At 38.7% G+C, this 27,938-nt stretch overlaps 1 protein-coding gene across 1 annotated transcript in view; it reads left to right on the forward strand.

Moving 5' to 3' along the window:
- Window positions 1-27,938, forward strand: part of CDC42BPB (CDC42 binding protein kinase beta) — a 94,622-nt gene that overhangs the window by 9,556 nt on the left and 57,128 nt on the right. The window contains exon 2 of the mRNA XM_017807421.1: window positions 18,772-18,863. Coding sequence (XP_017662910.1) covers window positions 18,772-18,863 — 92 coding nt within the window. The remainder of the gene's footprint in view (window positions 1-18,771; window positions 18,864-27,938) is intronic.

The raw sequence follows: 27,938 nt of genomic DNA on the forward strand, positions 1-27,938 counted from the left end.
TTATGTCTGTGAGAAATGGCCATGTAATATCTGGCCACATTTTCTTTCTTTTTAGTTAGTATGTTCTTTAAGCAAAGGAGGAGATCTCGCTGTGCTCTTGCTATCAGTGGTTCCTTTTAGGGTGACTTTGTTGTCTTGCAATGCTCTCAAGTTACTCACCCTGAAGGAAACTACATTATTATGATTCAGAACCTCACCCTATGTGACTTCCTACAGGAGGCTGTGAGAAGAAAAGTTTTACATGTACGAGAGGCTAAAAGTGATCTAAATGTCCTAATGGAGCTGGTAATTGCTACATGTTGGGTTATAGTGCAGAGAGAAGGCTGGAGTTTGTGGTATTTAACCTTTCTGCCTTTTAAGGGTAATATGGTATTTTTCTTAAACTCACAACGCTTCATCTTTCAGAGCAGACTTTCTGAGAAGTTGCAGATTAGTTGTGTCACAGGGAAGAAGCACAAACATTTTCTTTCCAGACCAGCTTTAACTAGTTGTAGTAATATGCCTTAGTCATGTGGCAACATATTGCTGCTGAGAGGAGTTAAGTTTGACTGTGTTAAATTACTCTGTTATGTAACTGAAGATTTCCATTACCAGTAAGTTCAGCCTTTGGTTTCCTGAACAGTTTATATTTAAGTTGGGAATAATGACAATATACACACAGTTGTTTTTAAACTGTGGTCCTGCTGGCCTGATACTCCAGATAACACAGGACAACATACAGTGGGGATGCCTAACTGGAGGCTGTATCAGGCCCATGCACTGTCTTTATCTTGCCCTTAGAAATATTTACTGGTTATTAAGGCAACTGAACTGTGGTTATCACTGTGTTTGTGATATTGTGGGCCAGCAGGATTTACTGGATTGGATTTAGTGCTCTATGAACAGGACTATACTAGTCAGGCTTGACCCAGGCAGGTCTACATCCATGGCTAGAAATAATCAATCCTTGTGAATCCTGAAGTTGACTCTGTCTGATGTGAATTGTAAAGATAAAAGACTCAACATTTTGAGAAGGTGGGAAGGGGGAGAAATTTAAATAAAAAAATTTAAATTTGGTGATGGAGAAGCTTTTACTGCCCTTAGGAAAGGGCTTTCAGTAATTTTCCTCAACATTAAAGGTATGCATGGATTTGAGTGGCTCAGACCAGGAGCAGAAGTACCCTGGTTGATCACGAAAGAATTGAAGCTATAGGTTGTCTAGGTATAACCTTCCTGTTCTTGTGGGTAGTATTAAACATCGTAAAGATTGTGTTTACAGTTTCGGGCACTTGTTGAGGGTGGGGATAGCAGACCTTACATTCTGTCCTTCACCTTTTGCATACCAGCATTATGCTTCCTTCACACTGTGAAACCTCATGGAGTTCAGCATGACAAGTGTGAAGTCTTGCTGTAAAAGCTGGGGAATGACCAACTAGAAAACAGCCTTGCAGAAAAAGATTTGAGAATCCTGGTAAACAATTAGTTGGACAAGTCAGTGGTGCACCATTGTAGAAACAGAAGCTGCCTGTGTAGAGGGCTGCATCTGCGAGACTGTAGCCAGCAGGCTGAGGGAAGTGGTTATTTGTCTCTTTGCAGCACTTCTGAGGCCATTTCTGGGGTACTCTGTCTACTTCTGGGCTTCCCAGTACAGAAAAACCACTGGGGAACTGAAGAGAGTCTGGCAGTAAACACTGATGTGGTTGGAGGCCTGAAGTACAAGATATGCAAGAAAGGCCTGAGATACCTAGGGCTGATCAGCCTGGAGAAGGGGGGCTGATCATGATCCTCAACTGCCAGATGTGTGGTTAGGGAGGGCACACAGACAGATGCTTCCTGGGTGCACTGCCAAAAAGGAGATACAGTGGACACAGGCTATGGCAAGGAGGATTCTGACTATTCAAATAGTCAGGGGGACATAAAGTACTCCTCTTGAGGGTGGTCTGGCACTGGAAGAGTCTCCCAGAAAGGTGATAGTCTCTCCATCCTAAGGGATAAACGTCAGCTGGACAGGCCTTGTGTCACCTGATTGAATTTTGATGTTATCTCAGCTTTGAGTAGGAGGGTGGACTCCGATCTCCAGAGGTCCCTGCCAACCTAAATTTACTGTGTGGTTCAGTATAATATTTTTTCCTGTGTTCACAAATGCATTTTACATCATGGCTGCTCTAATAGAAAACAGTTGTTCTTCATACTTCTCAAAATGCAAAGAAATATGTGAAATAGAATCTTCTTCTTGTAGTAGATAAAGAAGTTCACACAGCTTGTGTACCTTTACTATTAATTTTTGATAATCTTTGGTGGTTACCACGCTCTGAATGTAAGTATTGACAAACTTGTAACTGGGCTTGTAAATGAAGGGAAACTAAATTTTTTTCATGTTGTTCTGCCATGTATTTAAAGAAAGCACCAGTTTCCTTGTTCCTAGCAGAGAATTGCCAGAACAGGTTTTAAGAACTTTGAACCTATGTTTTATGTCTAGTGCTTTTTCTCAAGTGTGGTTTCCTTATGTCTGGTTGTTGGCCTTGATAGCAGTTGAAGTATTTTAAAGCGTTATTCCATGGAGGTGTCAGAAGAGCCTGAAATCCCTGCATGACTGCGAGCCTGAATCATCCTTTATGAAAAATACAGGTTTAGCTGTTCTTCTAGATATATGTTCTCATATCCCAAAGGGATCTCTATTTAGTAGAGTTCCTAATATCCTTATATCTGACATTATAAGGAGTCTGGCTAAGCGGTTGCTAACAACAGGGTGAAACAAATCTTCCTCATAGTTCTAAAGATTTAATGGGAGATAGTAGCTGGGGTTTTTTGCTTCCTCTGTAGAATAAGAGCTTTATGACCTACATGAAGTTGGACTTGCGACGTGGTTTTAATGCTGATGTTCTTTACTGATGATAGCACAGTGAGCTAACCAAAGTGCACAACAAATTCAGTGTTTCAAAATCATATTGATATATGGAAAATAGCACAGGAAGTGCTATCAGTGATGAGGATAGCAATGTATAAATGGGGCAAAACCCAAGAACTAAGTCCTTTATTAGTGGTGTGTCATGCCTATAGGGTATCCTAAGTGCCATTTGACTTTCCATACAATGAATTTATGTCTTTGAGTGTGTTGCTTCCAGCAAACTCCTTGAAAAATAATAAGATTCTTCAAAATTCTTACATTCCTAAATACCTAGAAGTCTGGTAGACATCCTTCTCAGAGAACATATACTGTCAGCTATGTCATGAAGGCATTAATTGACAGTACTATATAATGTAATGGTCCACTGCCCTTCTGGGGCAAGGACTGTGTCTGTGAGCAGTTTATAATGTGTTAGTTTTTCAGGAGAAACTTTTTTCAAAGTGTTCTGTAGTTGTTTCAGATGCTCTGGTACATGCACACTTCCAGATACCTTGTAAGAAAAAGCAGATAGTAAAATAATGGCAATAACTTCTTTTTTTGTACTGAGTCTTGCTGGCTAAAACTACTGAGAAATATAATTCTCCTCCTCTCATGTCCTTAATTTCCTCTTTCATTTAGTTCAGATTCTTCACTTCTCATTTCCTATTTGTATTTAGAGAAGGCACTTTGCAGTGATGTCTTTAAAAAAGCAATACACGCTTGTGCACACATTGCAGCAATGACCTTTTGTGTCAATGGCTGTAATATGTCATTTTGCACATCAGTAATGATAGCTCTTTCTTTAAGTGTATGTTTGATAGCTACAGAATAAATAATACAGAGACTTTACTGGAAAATGTGCTCCAGTAATTTACCTTCAGAGCTCTGTGGGGAGCTCTGAAATGGGTGACAGCTGGTGAAAGATAATGGATTATCTTTCTGCAAGAGGAAGGCATGGGCAAGACCTACTTCTTACTTCAATCTCCTTGCCCTCATCTCTTCCTCCCCCTTCATGTCCCATATAACACTTAAGAACCTGTCCTCTCCATTTTCTGAGAGACTTGGGTGGAGACTGCTAGTTATCACTTTTGTGTTTAAAAAAAATTAATTGGCAGGGAAATAATTTTAGGTGTGCATAACAATTTGTGGAAGAGGAAATCAACACTGTCAGCTTGTAATCTTTTAACACTTATCCAGAAATAGATTGTTGAGGAGTCATAGTACTTGATTTAAAACTTGTAGTCTTGGAATAAAAAAGAAGCAGGTACATGAATTAGAAAGGAGTGGGAAAGAGATCATTTAAAGTCTTAAATATTGATCAGTATACTACAAACATTGGTCAGGCCAGATGTCTTTACCTGTGCTTCTAGAAGTTCTACTTTAAGGAAAACTTTTAAGTTGAGTTTATTTACTAAAATGTCTGTAAAGGAAGATTTTGAAGGAGCGATGGAACTGATGGCACTCAAAAAAAACTTTTCATGTGAGATAAAGATTCTTACTAGACTTGGGTGTTTTGATCTATTCAAATATGCTCATGTAAGAAAGATGAGACTTCGGGTTGACTTCTTGGTTCTTTGAAAATGCCTTTCTCATAGAGTGGATCTTCAGTAAAGAATAATTTCTTAAATTTTGGTTTCACATAATATAGTTGTGAATGCTTCTGGCTTCTTTCCTTCCTTTAAAATGCAGCGGAACAATCAGTCAGGAGCGAATTTTTGCCAGCGGTTGCACAAGGCACTCTGCTATTGTAAAATTTCTTAGAATAATTAGGTGCATTTTTGTTCCTGTGTAAGAGTAACTACTGGTGCAATCTGAGCACAGTAATAGAAACAGTGACAAAGTGACACTTGCTGCTCATGCAAATAATAAAGTGGAATAGTTTAACACATGACTGTTCCTGCTACTTCTTTTTAAAGATTTTTATGGTCCTGGATTATTTTTTTTAATGATGCTGCTATGGACTTGGTTTTAAAATCCAAATTACATAGGAAACAAGAGTTAAGCTTCCTGAAATTATTATAAAAGTGAAATTTTGTTGCTATTAAGGTATAAACATTAGGACAGTTGCCAGAAGAATAGTCTTCAAGACTTAAACTCCTTTACAGACAATTTGATCAACAAAAATGCAAGTTTATAAGCACAGCCTTCTTTTCCCTCTGTGCTGCATGGTATCTCTGTCTTGCAGATAATTGCCACAACCTTGTGTTGTGTGTGTACCTGCCCATATGAACCAGATTGAAACTTGTGTGTTACTTCAAAGAACATGAAACTACCAAGAGATTAAAAACATTTTTGGTAATATTCATGTCCTTGCTAGATTCACAGTGGCAACCCAAAGGTGGAATGATAAGTTATTTATCAAGCAGTCCTGAGCAGCCTTTTCATGATATTTAAAAAAAAAAAAAAAAAAAAGATGACCTGAGTGGCATATATATTATCTTAAGAGATTATAAAGTAAAGCAAAAAATTAAAGATTACATCTCTTCCAGACTTTTCTGTTAGAGAATCCCAAAGAAGTTTATGGAAGAAAAGGATTACATAGCCTCAGCTAGCATCAAAAAAGAAACTAACTTGTCTGAACTACATTATCAAGGATGAAAAGTTTGACAGTCTTTATAAACTGTGGTTTGGGACTGAGTGTTTTTGTTTTTTTTTTAAAGTGAGTCGATGCAATTGGAAAATATTACTTAAGAGCTAAAAGAATCAGAGAATGGGCAAAGTAGCCAAGGTTTACTTAGATGACACTGGAGACAAATTAGTAAAGGAAAATATTAAATTCTATGTGGGGAAGAAGGAGGGAATGGGGTATAGCTACAATGATGCATAAGGAGGTAGAAAGACAGCTATTTGGCTTTCCTCTTTGTAAGTACTGACTCAGTGTCTATACTACTTTGAAGAGTTTCCAGTTGCATTGAAGTAGGTTAAAGTATTTTGAGGATTGACTGAAATTCTTCATTCTTCTGCTTGTGGTCACCTCTTCTTCTCATGGTCTCCTCAGAGGCCAAGTACTATGTCAAAAGATTTGTGGAAGGAAGTTAATGCATCTTCACTGGTTTGTACTCTGGAAATGAAAAGCTGTAAAAGCACATCTATACTAGTAGGGTTTTCCAGCTGCATCTGTACTGGCATGCAGCTGCTCACCCTGGTGTTGCATTGGAGCTTCCAAATGTTTGGTTGTTATTTCCAAGTATGAGTAAAGAAAAAGGTTGGAAGCCAAGAGAATGGAGCCTGAGGTACAGATGAAGATTTGAGATTGCCAGGGTACTACAAGCTTGTTCTAAATGCCCTAGTAATTGACTTTATGTTTTGAAATCAACACACCTGTCTAGATGGGCTGTAGATGAGTAAAGAAAAGGAATTGTCCACCTAAATGTGTGGAAGTAAATCTTAGGGCAAAAGGATTACGGATGTGGTGCTTATTAAACACAGGTGGCATGTGGATAATCTTACACCTAAATTTAAGTGAAGTTGTGTTTAAAATGACAAGCTTAAAAGCAGAATGTTCTATCTGATATAAAAACTTGTTGGGATGATCCTCACTTGATATGCCTACCTTGAAAACCTGAGGAGCAAGACATAAAGGTGAGATGTGATATCTACAACTGTGAGGGTAGTGATTGAACAGAGTTTTGTTTCTTACTGGTTTTAAGAATACAAGGCAAGACGGAGGGAGAAGCTAGAACCCAGGGATCTTGGACTGCTGCTGATCATGCTGGAGTGTGCAGTAATGGGAGGTATGTTCTGCATTGGAATGTCAGTGTGGAGGATACAAGCATCCGGGAGCCTACAAGAGGTTTGGGAATGCCTAGAAGCATGTCCATTAAACAGCACATCATGTGGGCTGGCAGTCTGTTGAGAGCTTTTCTAAAATCATGATCCAGAAGCTGGATTTAAGAATTTAAAAGATAGCACGGCAAAGATGTTAGGAAAAGACAGGCTATAAATGCTAAACAAAATAAAAACCAAAACTGTTCTTTGATACACAAAATATTGAGATAAGGGGAAAGAGCTTATTCAGTGTACTGTACATAAATTAGCAAAAAATTTGGATAGGAAAGCATGATAAAAATGCAGAATGAAGGGGAGAGAAGAAGGAAGAACTTCATCCTGCCTGTACTAGAGAAAGCTGAATTTATAATGCTTGGAGACTTGGAAATGTCTCTAGGAAAAGGCATGGTGTTCTATTTTTAGATTCTTGTTCCGTATGGTTTACATATATATGTGATGTTAAAGCTGTTTAGTCATGCTGTAAATCAGTTAGATTTTAAAAATTCACTCCTAACTGTTCCAGGATTTGACTTCCCTAAGGATGACTTTTTGATTTAAAGGACAGTTTAAAAATTCAAACATGTGTAAACTGTCATGTATCTAATATTCTAAATTATCATTTATCCAAAATGTTTTCTTTCAGGGCTATTCAATGTGTGTTAAAAAAACAAACCCTGGTTCCAGGCAAGATTTAAATGGCTTTTTTTTTTCTTTATGTAATAGCAGGCGTTATGATCTTGATCAGTCTGAAACTTCAGACTAATTAGTTGATGCTAGCAAACTGATAGCTGGAATGGGCAATATTCTAAAACAGTATTCTGCAGGCTTCTTGATTTATTTCCTAATAATGACATTTTGGGAATTTTTTATTTGAGGGTGGGTTTTTTTGAGCCATTACTGCTTATAAAAAGTTCTGTACAGCTAATGATCCATGTACCATACAATTTGACTCCATTTTTAGAAATCTGTATCTAAGGCCAAGTTTTCCAGTAGATTCTCCCCTTCCTCCACCTGGTAAAAATTTAGACCTTCCTTACCCATTTTAAATTTTAACTGTAGTATATGAAAAGCCTGGGGATAGATATAGACAAATTGTGAAATATGCTTTGTCAGTGTCAGACATTAGGGAAAAGTTGCAAAGTGAAAGTAGAAGCACGTTGCCTTATCTGGATAAAGTTTTCATCACATCTTGGAAGGCTGAGAGATGTATTTCTCTTTCCTTTTTACACTTTTTACATCCTGTCTGAGCAGTAAGTGTTCAGAAACATCCTGACATGCCCTCTGGAGATGCACTTACCTCCTGAATGATCCAAACCCCAGTGATTTTGCTGTTACAGGTGGCTTACCATGCTCCTAATGTTTGCCCTGAGTTTTGCTGGTAGTGACCTTTAGCCCCTGGAGTCCATGAAGACAGTGCTGCTGTAAATGGTCTTCTACTTTCTTGCTCTCAGCTGCTGATATTGGAATTAGTAGACTGAGACAGAATGGCCTTGGCTCTAGATTTCCTGGTCTGGAGAGGGAACTGAGTGAGAGTATTTATAATAATAAAAAAGCCACTCTGAGCCATCCACTATAATGTGTAGCAAATCTTAGCATGGGACTTGTAAGTATTCTCTGCAGGATTAAAGGAAGTCTCCCTGTTCACTCCTTTGGAGTAACTTGAGCTACTCCAAATATTCTAATGCCTGGTTACAGTAATTGTTGTCGCATGTCTTCGTGGCCTTTTCCTATGGCAAAAATATGACTTTCAGTGACCTTTTAATTAGATCTCAAGCTCCAGGCAACTTTTGAAACAGGATGAGTAATGTCTGAGAAAATGTCCTCCTGTACACTGCCATTTAGAAGGAAGTGAAGAGAAAGATGTGCCACACCTGTTCTTACAGTAGCTGCTGCTGCTGCTTGAACTCTTGAAAATGAAAAACAGCTCAGGGTGTTTATATGTGTAGTGTTGCAGCCTTGAGCCATCAAAAAAATAAAAAAATAAAAATCAGGTGCAGTTCTGTAGCACTGTAAGCTGATCCTTAGTCTTATGTTTCCTAGTTTGTGGTGTTGATATGGTTGGGAACTGAAGCATCAGGAAAAAGGTAATTGTTGTTTGTCTCTGCTCCCTGATCCAGCTTTCCATGGGTGTTAGCACCAAGGCAGGCCACCTCTGCAGCAACTGGACGGCAGCAAAGGCTGATGTGTGGGCAGTTCATCACACCCTGTGCCACTTGGGACAGTGACCTCTGAGAACAGCTGCACTCCTTTACCCTTCTTGCTTGTGCTGGCACAGCAGCCTCTCACGACCCTTCAGCGATGATGATTCAATTTGTTAAATTACAGGATGGTAGTTGTGTTGTGTGTCTCAGGATCCTGCTGATTTAGTGAGTAGAATCAGGTCAGTGAGGTGAGACCAGTTGGATTTGTCGGAGCTGATACAAGGAAGAGAGCGATCTCCAGAACTGCCCCTCTGGTTGCAGCAATCCACTAGGGCTGTGTCATTAAAAGGGATACCTCATTATGTGGATTTCATTCCTGTCACTCTTAAGTGCATTTGTGTAGGGTGCTTTGGCTAGAAGAACTTCATAGAAACCTCTAACCTCTAAAATAAAGGAGTTGACATGTGGTAAATACAGCACCAGTGTAAAGTATTAATTGTTCTGTTACATTATGCATGCATTAAGTTTATAGTAACTTGAGAGAATATCTTGTATATATCTGGAGAAAAAAAAAAAAAAGATGTGCATTCGCTGTAAGTCATTGATGCTACTTTTTTGCTAAGTTTTACTTCTAAAGTGAAATAAAGCATGCAGTCAGGAACTAGAACTTTGCTCATACATTGATGATGTAAGTGGTGGCTTAATTAATGTAAGTGCATGTAAGCTTATATCAGCACAGTGTGGTCATCAGATTGGAGTTATTTTATTTCTTAGCAGGGTGTGCAAGAGGTGCTAGGTCTGATGAAATTTAGTTTCATCCTATGTCGTTGAAATTTGGGTGAGCTCAAATTTGAGATTTTCTTAATCTCTGCTTTGAAACCATCTGAAAAGTAAGTGATGATATCAAAGTTCTTTTTCTGAGCAGTCATAATTCTCAAACTATTCTACAAAAAAGTAATTAACCATGTTTTTAAGATTATTCATCGTGCAGTAAAATAAGTGGATTTTAGCAATATTTACAATGTTGTTATGGAATAAAAGAAATGGAATCATTGAAATTTTACTGTTTGGAACTAGTGATTCATGTAAAACCCTGAAACAATTTTTCCATTACTGATGTGCTTCAATATGCAATTGCCATTTGCTGTGGCTTAAATGGCCTCTCCAACACCTGCAAAATCTGGCCCTGAACTGGGAGTACAGAAAAACTGAGGCATGAATAAAGCTATATTAAACAGAGATTGCATTCAGTGGTGTGTCACATCCATTTCTTACAGTGTTTTGACATGTATCTTGGAAGATCCTGTGCTAATTCGGTACGGGTTGACTAGAAACAGGCTCTGGCGTAGCACTTCCATGCTCGCTGCAGTCCAGGCCAGATTCAGATCAATTCCAAAAGCCATTTTGCCCTTCTCCAGTCTTGTCCTTCTCCCTGCCTTGGACTGGGGTGCCAAGGTTATAGCTGTATCTGAGTCCCACTGGGTCAATGGTTTGGTGGGATGGGATGGAATGGGACAGACAAGTCAGCTTTCACCTGGAAGTGTTTCCTGGTTTGACATACACATGAATGCTAATGTTGATCCAAATGATAGAGTGGAGTGTGGTGGGAAGGAACAAGGAGAAGCTCTTTCAGCAGCAGAATTAATTTCCTTTATGAATTAAAGTGGTCATGTAGCTCCCTATTCAGATGTCTGGAATGTCAGACTGTTCCAAGGAAAATGTATAATTCAAAAGAGCCTGTATAGGACTTGATGTATGTGTCTTCTGGGCTGGGTATGATCATTTTGAGGAAAATAAAAGGACTGAAGATGAAGCCTATAAAGGCATTGAGTATCAGCAGTTATATAAGAGTGGAAAAGTTTCTTTATTATGGAGTAGTAATCTTTTCTTTGCATTTTTTAGCAAGGCTTAGGAGGAAGGAAAGTACCACTTTTGTAAATCTTACCAAATTGGAGTAGAAGCAAGATACATTTGTTTCAGTCTCTTCAGAGAATGACAACTTGCAGAGGCGGGGCTTCTGCTCGGTAGGTTAGTCAGTGAAGGCTCTAAGGCTGAAGAGGCTGATGAACCACCAGTGAATCCATGGTTGGTGGATAGTCTGCTGAAGGAGCTGGAAACCCTAGGGAAAGGTTAGAGAGGCATATTGGTTTTCCCTCTCCCAAACAAATGTGAGAAGTTTGAAAGAGGTATGAAAAACTGGACTACAAAGTGCAGTAAGGAACATAATTTCTCTGGGAGCTTTCTTCATTCTCCCATGAAAGTTGGGCTAGAACTTCGTTTCAAGCTGCTGAATGTTTTCTGAAATGCCCTGATGAGCACTTCCAAAGGTGCAGGTTTTCTTGTTTACTGTTCAGTCTTTTTTTTCCTGCTGTATCTGAAATGTTGCATGTTGTGAAGCTTCACCAGGTTTGTGTGGATAGTAAGTCACTTCTGGCTTTCCCAAACAAAACGCTATTCACAGTCACGTTTTTCTTCAGTCTTAGTACTAATAGTTCCATCTTCCAAGATCAACTCCAATGTTTGGAGGGAAAAAAAAAAAAGAAGAAAATACAAATCCTGCCTGAATTGCTTCTAGAGACCAAGTTATACTTCCCTAAATTTGGATCATTCCATGACAGTAACACAACAGTAAGCTGAGAAATTGGTTGCTGAGCTTTGCCCTCTGTTTGATATAAGGTTCTTCTCCTTGTACTTGCATCCCTTGTAGCATTGGGATATGCCATTACCTTTAGGTCTGATTGACATGTTGTTTTTATTTTACCTGACCATTATTTTTCTTTTGGTAAACTAAGGTCTTGCATATATATGAGTACAGCAAATAGTCATTTGTTGGTTTTTTTGGGTATGTAAGCCAGCACTTACTTCCTCTCACCTGCTAGAACGCTGTTGCTGTTTAGTTCTCAAAGACACATGCGGTGGCTTTTATTAGAGTTAAACTGGCAACATGTTTTTCACTTGGGCTATTGGGAACCATCTGTGTGTTCCTCTCTTCTAGTCTGTTCAAACCTTGCATATTATCTTTGGTGTCCTTTCATTGTGAGCATGAAAAGCAGTGAATGGGCTAGTCAGGCAGATAGCCAGCTATTAAGTGTTTGTGGTAACATTCATCAGCGAGCTGGCATGTTGCTGCTGATTGAGTCCTTCTGTATGGCTCTTGCACTTGGGGCTTGCCACACAAAAAGAGTAATAGTGAACACAGATGATGTTTCAAGGTAAATGCCTTGCTCTTCTGCTGGCAAATTTAGCAGCACTAATAGGATCAACATCAGAACTACTACTCAATATTTTTCTTCAAAGCGTTTCCCAGTGCCATTACCCTTTAGCTTGGTGATAAATCTTTCATGCAGTTATCACAGACTAGTGTACAAATTCTAAATACCACAGTCAGGTCTTCTGTAATTGATAAAGCCACTTACAGAGCAAAATGCGGAAGCTATGAGCACTCAGTCTTGTTTTATGCCTAAAACTAATTATCTTTTTATCCTTTTAAATTTTTGAGGGGGTTGCATGTAATTATCTAATCCAAATCTTGTCCCAGTTCATAGTTCTGTTAAGTGTCAGCAAGGTATCTGATTGAAAGTGGTCAAACACTCTTTCACATATGCCAGAAAGCTGTTATGAAATAAACAAATCCATAATCATGGCTGCAAATGGATACCTCTGTGCAATAGTTCTTCAGAAGAGCTTGAGTGTTTTTTAAGTATTTGGATACCAAATAAAGAAAAATATGATATTTAGTAATTAGCTACTACTTACTATCTTTAAAAATCAACCTTAAGAAGACTCAGACTTTCCTGCTATTGTGTTAATGTCTGTTTCTACTGTCATTTTAGTTCCGATAAATGCTGTTAGAACATCTTAAAATTTGGAAATACTGAGTATCCAGGCACTGTAAAACTGGATGGCCCCTTGCTCGGGGAATAAAAAGGACTCTTAACAGTGTGTGAAGCAGTGTCGTATCAGGAGGCTGTTCTGCAAGGGCTGTAGGCACTTTGCAAGAGGTAACCAGGTTGTGGAGTTTGTGTCATTGTAGTGATTACCAAAGTCTTGCACCACTGCACTGGTCTAATGGATGTTGATGAATGACGAAGAATCGGATCATTGAGCAAGAGGCAGACAGAGTAATGGAAGTGTGTGTATGTATGTCATAAAAACAGGAGGGAGGGCAAGCAGAAAATGTGTCAGAGAACACAGAATGTGTCACCTTTGGCTTGTAAACAGCAGAACTTTGGTGAAGTTTGAACCCTGTAGAATTTGTATCTACCTCCTTTACTAGGTTCAGTGGAACCTAGTGGAACCCTGCCTTTCCCACTGTACTACCTTCCCTTTTATGCTGCACTCTTCCTTTCTTCCCTCTTCTATGTTGTATTGCTTCCCTGTCCCTGCATGACCATGGATGCTTTGCAGCTTGGTGTGTGCTGGCTGCCAGGTCACCTTATTTCCTTAGGAAACCAGATTGGAAGAAAGCTTTCACTCGGGTTGACAGTAAGAGGAAACAGGCAGCACAGGAAAAGGGAGGCAAAGGTCTATATTTGGAAAAATTAAAACTGAAGTCAGCAAAAGATGGTGAATAAAAAAATGTACATTTTTAAAATACAGGGAAAATTTCACAAATGGGTAGTAAGGCGATTGTACTTCTTTAAAACTGAAGTGTGGGTTGTAACAGGTATTTATCACTCTAGTGAGCAGGTTGGGGCTACCTGGGTGTGGGTATCTTCCAAGATGTGTATACAAGCACTAACTTGTTAAACCTGCCAGCCTTCTGTTTTAGTAGCAATATCATAGGAATGCTGTTTCTTTGAAAAGGGTGCACAGAGGGCAAACAAGTTACTTGATTTCTAGAATGTAAGTGAAGAGGGATGGTTGAGAGAAATGGTAAAACTTGCTGCTCTTTCATGTTCTTTCTCCAAAGAAAACATCTTAAATAAAATATTGTATCTGCCTGATGGGAATGTGGCTCCACAGCCAGTTATCTGCATCATTTTCTTGTTTCCCTGACATTAATCTTTTGCAGTTCACATAGTTGCCTACCACAATGTTTTGTAAAGGGGATGAGTAGATAAAGGGACTGTGGTGGCAGATGAATTTCTGTCTGACCAGACGGTTTGGACGTACCTTCAGGGTAGATCTACCTCAGTGTTGTTATCATGATATGTAATGACTTAAACCTCAAATCACTTACAGGATTGGTTCCGAACTGTGAAACTACCTGGTGTAAGGCAGTCCAGTATATGAGCAGGGTTCTCCAAGAGCCCATGGAGTCTCCATCCTTGGAAGTTTTTGAAACCTGACCAGGCAGAACTCTGAGTAACCTGGTCTGAAATCAGTATTGACGGTGATTTGAGCAGGAGGTTGGATTAGAGACCAGCTAGGCCCTTTCAACTTGAATTGTGAGTCTGTGTATTGTTTGCTTGCAGTTGTCACATTTATTTAAAACTTGAAGCTGCCAATGATAAAAAACATCAGATGTTCTTGAACATTTGGCAGCTTCAGCTGAGTGATTTTTGTGAATTTCTGGAGACTTGCACTGCCTAACAAAATATGGAGGAGTCCTCAAATTACAGGCATTGGATAATTCCACCACTGAAGCAGTAGTTACCATAAACCCAGCAGGTAGTCTTTTGCCCACTGATGTAAAGGTGCTGGCTGGTGTGATTCCAGATGGTAAATTATGGACATAGATTGAATGATTCAGAATCTGAACAGAAAGTAAAAATTTAAAATATACCCTGACACTTCTCATTTTTAATGGCATTCTGTGTGGGAAGAGTTAACCTTTTATTTTTTGAGGGTGATGTTGACAATACTGCCATCCTTCCCTGACCTGCCTTCAGAAATGAGAGGCAATTTGGCAAAAGCTTCTGACGTTGAGAGAGGCTGGTGAGCACCCATTCCTGGGGTAGCAGTGCAGAGTGCCCAGTCTGCTGTGTCAGATCGTCTCCACTGGCATTTCCTGCAGCTTTTAGTCATTCTGAAACAGCCTTCAAATATTTTCTATCGGGTGGCAGAATACAGATTGACTGCAGTGTAGATTCACCAGCTCTCAAACCTAAATCACAAACCTGTTTACGTGTGACTGTGCTTTAAATTGTATTTTCAAATTATTCAAATTGATGTTTTTGTGTAAATAAAATATCCTAATCCCAGCTCTCAGTGGAAGAGGAGAATATGATCAGAATAGAAATTGCGTGTGGAAAATTATGTCTTTCATATGTACCCCTCTGTTCAATGAAGAAATAAAGGTTGGCATTTCACTTCCCATTATGAATCAAAACATCAACTGTTACTGTTTTGTTTTATATTCTTGAGAGCGTACATTACTTGGCTCCTTAAAATTAGTTCTTTGGGGTTTTGTTGGGTTTTTTTGTTGTCTGGCCTTGTGGAGAACACCCTTCTTCCAAACAAGAATAAGTACAATAATGCAAAATGAGCTTGAGAGAAAAGGCAGTGATGCATACAAATATTTGCATGTAGAATGTCTATCCCAAATTCTGATTACATCCTCACAGTCATGAATAAACAAACTCTTGCAATTACTCTCAGCTAATGTTACCCTGACAACAGTGTGTATATATAACAAAATTCAGTAATCACTGCCAACAAAACCCCCAGCACAGCTAAGGCTTCTGTTTGCCAGGATGAAATACTTTCATTAAGTATTAAATCAACTCTAAATCATAAGTTCTGCCTTCAATATTAGGATCAAAACTAATCAGTAAAGTGTAATTATTCATTCCAGTATATGGAGATAAGTTTGTCTCGAGTTCCCTATTTATCAAATAGTGATATAGAAAAGGAGAAGCTGGAGCTTTTTACCAGTTAGATAGTGATAAATCACTTGGCATTGTTCTGGCAAGCACAGCAAACACAGCCTGTCTCTGCTACTTTTTGGTGGAAGTTTCTGCTCCCTCAGTTTTGCCAGTTCTGTGCATGCTACTGATCTGGATATTTGCGGATTGAGGAACAGCAGCCTCCTGGGAGGAGAGCAGGAAAGCAGATAGGAAATATTTTTTGATTTAACTTACTAAGAGATAGAAATTGTGAAATCCAGTACTTAAATGCAGCAGGTCACATCCTGGTGTAAACAAGTGCTAATAAAGTAAATATGAGTTTAAAAGAATTACTGGTCTGTTGCCTCCTTTGAACTCTGACTTGATGTGTAACTTTTGTTGTGGTCTCTGTGATGATGAGATTCTGTGGATATTAGGTTTTATTATAAGACTCGAATTTTTCTATTTCAAGAGAAGTCCTGTCCAATTTAAAATATTTCTGTACATTCAAATATTCATGTTTAGTGCTTTCCAAGAGAGAGGCCACTGAAGCTGCTGTGTTTCCAAACACCAACACCTACTAAATACTAAAAGCAAACATCAGTTAAGTGCACAAATGGCTTGTAAAAATAGTAACTTCCTTTTAGGAGAGAATACTTTTTTCATTTACGTATATTAAAATAATTAATTTTAAAAGCACTACTTCAGTTGACCAGTTGAGATGAAAAAACAAGATCAACTAAAACTCTTGAAGTTTTTTAACTGAAATGGTGGTCAGGAGAATGAGGGCTGCTCATCCTTCCTTCTTCAAGGGTACAATTCCTAGAAAGGTGGTGTTCATGCCCTTCCCTGCAGACACTATTTCTTCTGCTTACTGAAATTAAAGTATGTTCTCTGCTTGATACATGATATTTATTATCTTTTGAAATATAAAACTAATCGAATTTACTTGCTTTTATACCACTTTATGCATTTCTAAACTGAATCCCAGTTTTGGTGATGTGAAGTTAGATACACTTCAAAGCAAGGAAGTTTGTAGACAAAATATTTTGTCACCAGTCAACAAAAATATAGGTTTGGGGGTTTTTTTTAAGTGTACAAGACAGCTTAGACTTTGATAGGTTGTCTTCCTGCTTTGAATGTTGCTTGTGTTCAATTTACAGTAACAGGGTTTTTATTCTTAAACCAGTTATTTTATTGCCCAGAGAAGTTGTGGATGTTCCATTGCTGGCAGTGTTCAACCTGGTCTAGTGGAAGGTGTCCCTGCCCGTGGCAGGGACAAGGTCCCTTCCAACCTAAAAAATTCTATGATTCTATGATTTTGATGTTCTGTTTGCTTATCAGAACTATTGCTAAAATTTGTTATTTATTTAAAACAAAAATTATTATTGGGTTAGTGACTCCAGAAATAAAATTACTAGATTTCATTTCCCCTCTCCTTGAATTTTAATAACAGAAGCTGATGTTCTGCAAAATTAGTCCAAAGACCCAATTTCTGTAGTAGCAACCTCATACTTAATAATGGAACTGTCATGTTTATTTCTTGTCTGCTGTTGTGCTTCCTCAATCTGTCTTGGTTTGGTGGGAAGGAGGTGAGAGAACCTTGCAGAATAATTGACATATATCACAGGCATCAGCAGTGGTATTTACTTGTATGGGTGTCTGATTGGACTGGTATAGGTCTCTAACTGGTTTGAGGTGGTGTTTATAAACAATTTGGGGGTTTGGGGTGATAGTCTCAATGACCTTGTGGTGAGGAAGACTATGGTAGGCATTTCTGTCCGGCTGAAATAGGGAGTCTAGCAGAAAAGCTAGTAGAGTCTCATTATTAAAGTTCATACTTTGGGTAGACAAGAAACATGCAGTGAAAGGGGTATTACTTCTGGAGGAAACCTTTTCAGTAACACCTCTCCTAACTACAAGGAAGCAGCATGGTTTTTCTTCAGTACAGCTGTTTCTTCATTTTTTTTAGCTCTGATGATTTTTTGCTGAGAGGTTTTCAGGCTTTCTTGGTTAGACTCTATACTGAAATCTGCAGTCTCCGGTTCAGACTTCTGTCTGTGTGGTTGTAAGGGTACGTTTGTATGTGTTATCATCCAAAATACACTGTCAAGGCAATGACCCCTCTTGTAGGAATTCTGTTTGGCTTGTAACTCATTAGCTTAATCATAGTGTAAGGTGAGGTAAAACAGGAGTCTGGGCTGAATTACAAGTAGTAGTTCTGTGATATTTTATTCAGTTGCACATGGGAAAAATATATGTGTTGAAGAACTTCATTCTTTTTAGTCTAATAATGTTTCTGATGAAGTGAAGACCAGCGATCTTTTTGTGCTTAGTTTGAAGAGTGAGCTGCTGCTTTGCTTGTGCATACTTGCTCTTGTGCAGTTTGGCTTGCACTTGCACCACTGTTTTTCCTTATTCATTTGATCTTCATAATCAGAGTAGTGAACTGTAACGAATGTTGTATCTAAATAGTGATCCACATGCTGTGATCTGGAGAGGAGAAAACTGATGGAGCTGCAGGTGCAGTAGTATTTATCAACCAAATATTTTGAGAAGTGTCATGAATTCAGTGGGACCACAGAATAAAGTAAGTGTGGGTTAGTTAATCGCTGGACATCTTTCAGGCTGGAGCCCTTCAGTACTTGGTCTAATTGAGATCTGGTGAATGTTGCTTAACAGAAAAGATAGTTCAAAGTAAAAATCCTAAATTAGCCACAGATCTTGTGGGAAATGGTTTCACTGCTGTTGAGTAGAGACAGCTCTCTCTTGAGAGTCGGCTGTTAAAGCTTTAGCTGGTACTAGCTGAAATAATAAAAAGTAAAGCTGCACTCTGCTTAAGAAGAGAATTAATCTAGTGGCTGAAGGGTAGGACAGATTGTCTCTAGGGTTTACCAATAATGAATGAGCTATCTCCCTTTCACGTGGTCCTTTAGTGATTCACAAAGCCCTAAAGAAAGGGGGGGGGAATCCTTTTGAAAGACCACTTTACTCATTACTCATTAGCAGCAAGGCAGAGCCACTCATAGGATTGAACTTTTTAAAAAACTTTTTAAGTGTAAATTAAATAGTGCTAATAACTTTTTTTTCCTTCTGTAGTTCTAATAGTTGAATATTTACTGTTGCTCTGGGTATGCAACAAGTACTTTTGACCTTTGGTTTATGGATTATTTTGGCTTGCAGTGTTTCTCTTTATAATTGAATTTTCTTTTTTTTTCTTAAACAGCAAAACCATTTACAAAACTGGTAAAGGAAATGCAACTCCATCGAGATGACTTTGAAATTATAAAAGTGATCGGAAGAGGTGCATTTGGAGAGGTAAGAGATTTTTACTCGCAGTTGTACTAATATAACTTTCATCGTTTGTGCATCTGATTTCTTGCTATAGTTGACCTGTACTTATCCTAAAGACAAAAGATTCACACAGATGTGTTAAAATACTTCCAAATGTGGGATGAAGCAAGATACTAGTGCCAGGTCCCTTTGAAGCAGGTTATTTAGTGTCCAGTTCTGCCGTTTCTGTGACTGGCTCATTCTGACTTCAGTGTAGCAAAACAAGTGTCTCTTCAATGTGTTTATGAACAGGGTGGTCCCACCTAGAAGCTGCACAGCTGAATTTAGGATCTTTTCTCCCACTTGCCATATGTACTGCTGGGTGCTGCTCTAATTTAACACAGAACTGGGCTGCTTCTATGGCAGGAGCGCAGAGATTGCTCCACCCATCTGCCTGTCTCTGTAGCAATCTGGTAATGCAGAAAGACACATTTGGCTGCCTCAAAGACTGCTCCCTGTCATCTTTGAAGATCAAAGGCTGCTGGATCTGTTTTTTGGACAGCAAGTTGAATCATGCAGGGATGATAGGAACGCCTTGTGTTTTGAGGACTCGCCAGTCCCAGGACCCTGGACTGAAGCTTTACTTCTTAATATGCTTCATGAAAGTCTCATCAGTTACACAAGTCTGGTAGGGCTTGCCACTGGCAAAAGCATTTGTGAGCATGTCCCCTCCAGCAGGCATAGGATACCTGAGACTTCTGGAGAACCTCAAAGACAACCCTTTCAGCATTTAAGTACAGGTAACTAAAGTCATAGCTATCAGCAAGAGAGGTTATTAACTAGAGAATTTCTAAAAGAAAAAAACCCTTAGATTTCTTCCAGGAAACTTCTTTTAAGTAGTGCCACACTAAAGTGAAATTTAGAGACTGCCATTAGTAGCTTACTTCAGCCCATTAGCACTTGGTTACAACTTCTGCTGCTGATGGCTAAGGATAAGCTTCCTCATCTCCATCTCCTGTTGTCTCCCCAGAGAGCAGGACTATGTGCTGTGCAGGCCTTTCCTTCCAAGCGTGCTGTGCCCTGGACACCTCAAACTCTTCCATGTAGGGTTTGGTTGTGGGACAGGGTTGTCACAGGCCGACCAGAAACTAAGCTGGAGAAATACCAGAAATTCCAGGACCCTACTGGACTGGGTTCAGAAAGTAATGAGGTTTATATGTGCAGTGATAGCTTCGTGAAGTAATAGCTTCGTATCCACGTAATTTTCAGCTACTTCAGAGACTGCTTTTGAGAAAAGTGGACTCCTAAGACAGAAATTAGTGTTTCAAGAATACCTCTTCATCTATACTATCATCTAATGATATGATGAGGTAACATGTAGTTCAGATGTAATTATTGTGAATACAGCTTCTGAAGGAACTGGAGAATTTTAACTAAAATGTGCAGATAAACAGTAACGTCTTGACTTGTAAGACAAAAGTTCACTTTCTAGTGGATGTTGAACTTGATAAGTACAACATTTGTTACAAAAAAGGGAATGTTAGGGCAGTGGAAATACTGCATGGAAATCAGTTACTTAACTTGAGTGTTTCTTTTTAACTGATATGTATTATTCAAACATGACTTTTAGAGAAAAAAGTTACTGCAAAGAGTTTGGCAGGAAAAAGCAAGACTTGGAAAAATTTGCCAAGTCCTAGGAAGGTCTGAAAAAAACTACAAATTTAGTCCAGGAAAGAGGTCTAAGCAGAGAGGTTTGTGAGTAGATAGAAGGCCTGGAGAATCAAGACAGTAGTAGGTAAGTGTCTACCTCTCTGTTAGGGTTTTGGTTCAAAGCAGTGGCACTGTTTTGAAGACAGTGTCCCTACTTACTGCAGAATGATTTTACTAAGCATGTGCTGGATTTCTTTTGGAAGAAACTAACCAGAACCTCCATTCCAGGTGTGCGCCAAATGCACTTCTGGGCCCAAGGAGTACCTAAGAATCAGTCACGGAGTTTGACTCTCCTAGCAGCTTCAAAAAATGTTTGGTCCAGGAAACCAGGCTGGATACAGTCTGAAACAAAATTCCTGAACTGCACACAGTATAGATGGGAAGGCTCAGCACAGGATACTTTGATGTTGTTCTGGTCTTGCTGTGCTGAATTACTTGCTATAGTGGCTGTGACCACTGATATCTAAAGAATTTTAGATTAGTATTTTGGCAGTTTGTCTTTTGGCAAGATTAGAAGGGGTTTCTGGATCTTTTCAGGGCTAGACTTGTGAATGCTATAGCTATCAAAAATGGGAACCCTTTATAGTGACTTGCAGATAGAGTCAGTGTTGGGATTGCCTTCCGACAGTATAACTTCAAGGAAGGGCTGTTTTCCATGGTATTTGTTCTGTTCTTTTTCAAAAGATGCTCTTCTCCACTTAAGGAATTGACCAACTGGAAATCTCAGTACAACAGCAGAATGAAGTATTTATATGCACTTCCAGAGACTTCAGTTTATATTTGCCATGGGGCTTTAGGATGACCTTTCTTAGCTTTGGATCAAAAGTCTTAAGGTGTATGAAAGATACAAATTCTGGGTGAAAACTTGTATTAATAGTGTTTGGAGTGCCTGAATCAACAGTGTGTTTCATATTCTTTCATTTGGAAAAGCATGGAACTTAACTAAAGCAATTCAAACATCCCATCCCCCTCAGTGGAAATGAAGTTTCACAGAAGTGAAATGAGAAAGTATCTTAATTTCATCCTTCTGTTAGAGCTGTGAGTGCTCACAGGGTCAGTGGTGTTAGTTATCTCTCAATATCACATCTTGTTCATCTCTTATCTAGAAAAGTTTTAGTTTATAGTTGCAGCAGTGTGAAACTTTTTATCAGTTTACGTTATGCAGGAATAATTGATTTTAAGTTCACTGTTCTTTAAGCACTCTTGCCAGAGTATTTTGCGCTTTTTGCTTATGAAAGCATCCTTTGACCCCTGTGTATACTACATGCTATAACTGCCAAATATTGTAGGCATTATAAAATAGTAATTATTTAAAGGTTGACATTCCATAATAAGAAAACAAAATATAGTTTCTTGAGAGGAACTTGTGGCATTTGACTTGTATAAAGTAACACTTGATAAAACTGAATGGAGGGGCTGTAAGTAATTTTTCCGTAGTACGTTCATTCATACATGGGAACTATGTTAGAAATTAGTTGAGGGGATTTATCTGCTAGAAGTAAATTTTTTAAATACCTATACAATGTGTTTAAATGTATAAAGAAATTAATCAGAATTAAACTAAACATATTCCTGTTAGAACTAAGTAGTTTAATTTAAGCACTGAACAGCTAAACAAGGCAGACTTCAAAAATTATGAAAATTACATTCCATTCTTCTCAGTTTAGCTCCTTTGGACTTTTTGGAGAATGCCAGCAGCTTTATTCCTACCTAAGGCCTTTTGCAATAATCAGCAGCTTTGAAGAAGTATAGCTTAAACAAAATAAAAGCATGATATTAGTTATTAGTCAGGATCAGTGGTCAATTTTTGCCAGACAGCACATAGCCAAGGAAACGTGGTATTTGACCAGAGTGAGGATTGAGACCACATGTGAGCTTATCCCTGTGAACACAACTGCAAAATCAGTATCTAATTTAAGGCAGGTTGGTATAATCACCAGTGCATACCTGTACTGGCATGTCACTACCTTTTTCTTACTTACTTACTCCTTTGCAAACCAGCAGAACTCAGCTTGGTTCTTTACACTTTTTCCAGCAATATGAGAACAAAACCCAATGCAAAACCTACCTGAATGGAAGTTCTTGTAGCATGGGAACTGGGAGTATTCCTGCTTACAGTATGGTGAGAGGGGTAGGAGAAGGACACTGTATATGGGGACTGTGGCTCTTAATACTTGCATGTGCTCCTTTGCAAGGTTCGTCTGACCTCTTAGTAATGTAGTAATGTAAGTCTTTAAGGTCATGTGTCCTCATTTTGTGTAAAAGACCACTTATGCACATTGCTGTATGCAATTTCAGTTGAAGAGCAGTTGTTGAAGGAAGAATGTGTCAAGATGTACCTTGTTTGAGAACGTGGATTGTATAACGTGGCTGACACCTCCTGGAAATTTGGCAGTGTGGGATTGAAACAATTGTTTTCCTTCCCTTGTTTATTAGCAAGGATTTCTTGAATGAGCAATGCTTACTGTGGTTCCAGCGGAAGGGTGGAACTGCTTAGTCTTGCTTAGGACAAAAATAACTAAAACTCTTAATGTGCCCCACCTAAGTATTACTGCTCTGAATGGATTAGAAATACCTTTTCATATAAGTGCTGTTCTGTACAGACTTGATCTGTGTAGTGTTTAGTAATAGTACATGTCACCTCGACTCGAGAGGCTTAGTCAGTCTCAGCTGGAATCAGCAGACAGAAAAATGTGTTCCCAGAAGAAAATAAATAATGGTTGAGAGAATAAGACTGATCCTCTGTGTACCACAGGTTCTGAGCAGTTATGTGGTTCCTAATGAGAGAGATACTGGCTAAGGTCGCAGTGAGAGTCAAAAGTGAATATGTAAAACCTAAGCTTCCTGCGGTCAGTCGTGCTTGGCAGCAAGAGGCAGAGCTGCTTGTGCCCTTTCCATCTTGTAATCACAGCTGTAGGGTACTGAGTTCAATGTTTTGATGTAGTTCTAGAAATTAACCTGGGGCACAGTGAGCTACAGACTGCAATTTAAGGCTGTCTCACTTATTCAGAAGCTTTGGTGGTTGGTGTTAGGTGCCCAGCAGGGACTATACCTTCCTACATTGTGGATTAACAGAATTCCTAAGTATTGCACACAATATATGACACTTTTCATTGAACTATTCAAAGAGTCAAAGCATTCAGAATATGATGTGGAAGTATTTAATTAGCTTTGCTTTTCTTCAATATGCTCATCACAAAAAAAAAAAAAATTAAATCAAAGCAAGCTATTTTCTGCTGTGGAAATGGATGAAGAAAGAAGCTGCTTTGTTTTGAAAATGCTTCAAAAGAGCTGGTTGCTATCTTAGTCCTCCCCAGATCCGTGTGTGTTTGTATGGCAGCACCAAGTAACTATGGAGACAGGCAGGTTGCAAGGAGCTGGAGAGACACAGTTCATTGTAATGCTGCTGGGAGACCAGCCATTTGTCTCTGCAAACCCCCCCCCCCCGAGTTGCTGAGGAACAACTTAGGTGCTGTTCGGGGTCTTTATTTTTACTTTGCAGAATCTTTCTGGCTGGCGCTTGTAAGGCATTTCTTATTTGCACAACATGAAGATATATACTGCATGTTCAAAAAAACCCTGATTTTGCTTTGGAAATGTGCACCATGGCACATGAGCTCTATCAAAAGATACTCTGATTGTTAATTTTATATGTAAAAGAGACATAAAATAAACCTGATAGAGCAGCCCAGACCAGTTTTTCCTCCAAGATGCAGTATTAAAACTATTAACTAATGAGCTCTATATCAAAGACTTTTCATATCCAAGACTCTTATGAGGATAAAGCAGTTCCTGCAGTGTTTTTGCAGTAGCTGGTGTCCACAGTATCAATAGCATGAGACAGAAATAGTAGAGTAAAAATGGCATACACAAGCTTTAGCTGAGGGAAATGACTGTAATATTCAATTATGAATCTGGTAATAAGACATTACAGCTAAATTGTTTACATCTGAAATGACATTTTGTCTCTTCTCCCGGTTGAAAGTCTTGACTAAAATCTCTGCTCAAATGTCTAAAGCCATTCCAAGTTCCTGCCAAAGGTTAATTCATGGTATTTTACACTGTTTTATCCGTAATTTTATTGTCCATTAGCCTAAGCAGATCTTTTATCACCCACATTACTGATGTCCTTCCTCCCAATTTTATTTGTAGATGACAATATCTACCTTTTTTTTTTTTACAGGTAAAGCTTCCTCTATTCCCACAGTAGTATGAGACACTCTTTAGTTCTTTGATCATCTCAATAGTCCTCTTTCACACCTGCTCCAGATAAAGTTTATTTTTCTGAGGTGTGGCTGTGTGTGGAGTTTCCAATGAGTTTGTATTACAAGGCAGTAATGCTTGCCCATCCCTAGTGGTGTGTATCTACCTGCCTGTGAATTCCAAAATCAAATTTGCCTTTTTTCTTAACCACTTGCCATTATGAGCTGTTTGCATGAGTATTTTCACCTATATGTCTGTGTTCCTCTTCTTTTCAGCTGAGAACATTTTGTACTTGAGTTTCACCTTATTACTAAAGTCCAGTCCTTGAGGATAAGTTTTACCTAAAAATTAAAGTGCCATGAGCATGAGTACTGTCCTAGTGAGCATTTTTTTATCTTTGCTTGGAAATTAATGCCAGCATAGTTTCCAAGAAGTCTTTTTGTTAACTGTCTCAATTGTTTTCTGGAAAGCCAGTCTTACATTTAAATGATTTCTGCACTTTATTGTGCCATACTTATCATTTACATAAAAGAAAATTTGTAACTTGATGCTGCTTACTAATGCTGATCATGTCACTCAGAGGGCAAAGTACAGTGGTGGGAAGTTCTGTCATGTTTGTAGAGGCTGATTTGGCTCAGATTCCCACCCTGTAGGTTTCACTGGGGCATGAGGAAAGGTGGAAATTGGCCTGGGATGACTTTGTACAGTGCAACCCTAAATGTCAGTATTCAGTGGGTTTTGAAGATCAAAATGTAACAAAATACTTCTATAAAACAATTCAAGAAGGAAAACACTAACTCTTGCCGAAGTCTAGAAAAGTTACTTTAGCTATATTGGTTCTTTATTTTATTTTATTGCAGTACAAGTGAAACAGTGCTTTGAGGTACAAAGTCTGGGAATAAAACAGATGGCAGAAGTAATACAAATCTGATTGGATGTTGTGGCCTGTAGTAGCCATAGCTGGATCTCACTTGCACTTTAGCACCAATGCTCATATATTTTTTGACATAAATATGTCTAAAGTTGGTTGAATGGTAGGCACTAGGATTCATTAGACTTTCTGAGGTCCTTGAGGAAACATACTTGATCTTTATTGCAGTGTTCCTGTTTCCTGAGAGTTACAGTGATGCTAATCACACCAGATAGTAATGACTCAGATAGTAAACCCATACGGACATGCCTGGCAGGGGGTGTTGCAGTGGTGGGGGAAGCCTTGCATCTGCAAGTTTTCCTTACCAGTGTTTCAAGACTCAGTAAAACAGAATCATATAAATCTCTCTACCAAACCTCTCTGTGATTGTTGTGTATTTGTACCCCCTGATTCCACATTCCAACTTGACATTATGAAATGCAAGCTGGGTGAATTTTAATTTTCTTAGTTTGACACAGGCATCAAAGGTAGTTGTTCTGGGTCAAAGGTGTGAGGATTAGTTAGCCCACATCCCATCCCTTTGGCCAGGTACAGAGGTGTAGGAAACAAAATCCAAGGACAGAGCAGAGCTGAACCCTCCCAGTTTCCAGCGGGTGAGGGTTCAGGGACTCCCTTACCCAGCAGTCAGTAGTCACTGAGACCCACACTGCTGTGTGTGTTACTCAGGTATTAAGCATGTCCGTACTTAAATACTTTCTGAATACCTAGGTGTCCACAGCAGCCTGTGGCTGAGTTCCAGAACTGTTGTGTGACAATAATACTTCCTTAATCTTGTTACCTTTTTATTTTATTTGATGCTTTACAATTTCTGTGTTATGAGAAACAGCAAATTATTGTTCTCTGTTTATCTTCTTCATGGTTTTATATATCCATCATAGCTGTTATCTCTTTCAGGCCTGGAATATTTTAGGTTATTAAATCTTTTTCTTCAGAAGATTCTTCCTCTTTTATTATACCTCTGCTTGTACAGTTTTTTCCTTTCATTATCCTCAATATACTTCTTTTTTTTTTAACTTCTATTACAGTATAAGTTGTATTAGCCTTGGAAATGAAGAGTAAGCATCAAAATTAAATCCTGGTCTGTGCATAACATGAGCACTTGTTCAGCCAGTAGACTTTTAAGCTCTGAAGATAGAAGCAATGCTTTTGTTCTTAAAGTAGGCATTTGTAGCAGTTTACAAATCTGTGTCCTTTGGAATATCTCTGAACACCAACTTTAGTAGGTGTGGTGGATCAGTATGTACTTTAAGAATCATTATATTTAAAACCAGGTATCTTGCATGGTTAGTACAATTGCAGTAAAAGAGGTCTCTGTTTGATCTTGCAAAGTGGTTATTGTAATTGTAATTGAATTTGAGGTATGCCAGAGAAAGAGGAATTAATACAAAAATAAGAAAAAACAACTCCACTGCACCATGTCAGAAGCAGCCAAAGTAAATGACAATAGTAAACTTAGAAATACTGCCACCTGATGAAGAAAGTGAAAGAAATGTAACTCAAAGGAAATGCTGAGGTGTTTTATAGAAGAAAGGATTTTTTTCATTATTGTAGGTACTCTTGCTTATAACAGCACTGAGTATATCAGAGCATAATTTCCTTTGTGCTTCCCTGTTTCAGTTCAGACATCAAGGAGGTTTGGGTTACACTTTTCTGTTTGTTTTCCTTTTAAAAAAAATCCTAATCATTTGAATTGGTTGAGGAGTCAGGTCCTAGTCAGGCAGAAATTCTGTCACTTCTGTGAGGTATCTTCCTTCAGACTTCTTTTCAGAGATAAAATTCATGGGGAATTACCTAATTTGCTGTATGGTTCAGTTAATTTTTCTGCTGACACAAGAAGCTGCCCCTCTGTCACCCTTACAGCTAAAGCAGAGTGTGTTTACTGGTGTCATAACTTGATAACCGCTTAATATGAAAATATGACTCAACTTTCTTTTTATGAATTCTACTTTTTCTTCCACAGAAGACAATTATCTTCCTCCAGAAAGTTTAAATTGGGTCTTTTTTAAGCAGTCCTTTCAGTTGAAAATAAATAGCACTAATATATAGTTAGCAACTGGGGAATCGCTAAATTGGTCCTACAGATTTGGCATCCTTTCTTCTTTTTTTCTTTTTTTCCAGGCCTGTTTCATTTCCTACTTTGTTCTAACATTTGCATAGCTCCTCAGTTGTGCCTGTCCTCCAGCACTCCAGGCTCCCATCCTTCCTCACCAGTTGAGCTCGCTCCAAACTTGCACTATCCTGCAGTGCTTTTGGACAGTGATGGCCTTAGATGAAGT

The sequence above is a fragment of the Lepidothrix coronata genome, unplaced genomic scaffold (assembly GCF_001604755.1).
Source record: "Lepidothrix coronata isolate B3197 unplaced genomic scaffold, Lepidothrix_coronata-1.0 Scaffold19, whole genome shotgun sequence".
Taxonomy (NCBI): domain Eukaryota; kingdom Metazoa; phylum Chordata; class Aves; order Passeriformes; family Pipridae; genus Lepidothrix; species Lepidothrix coronata.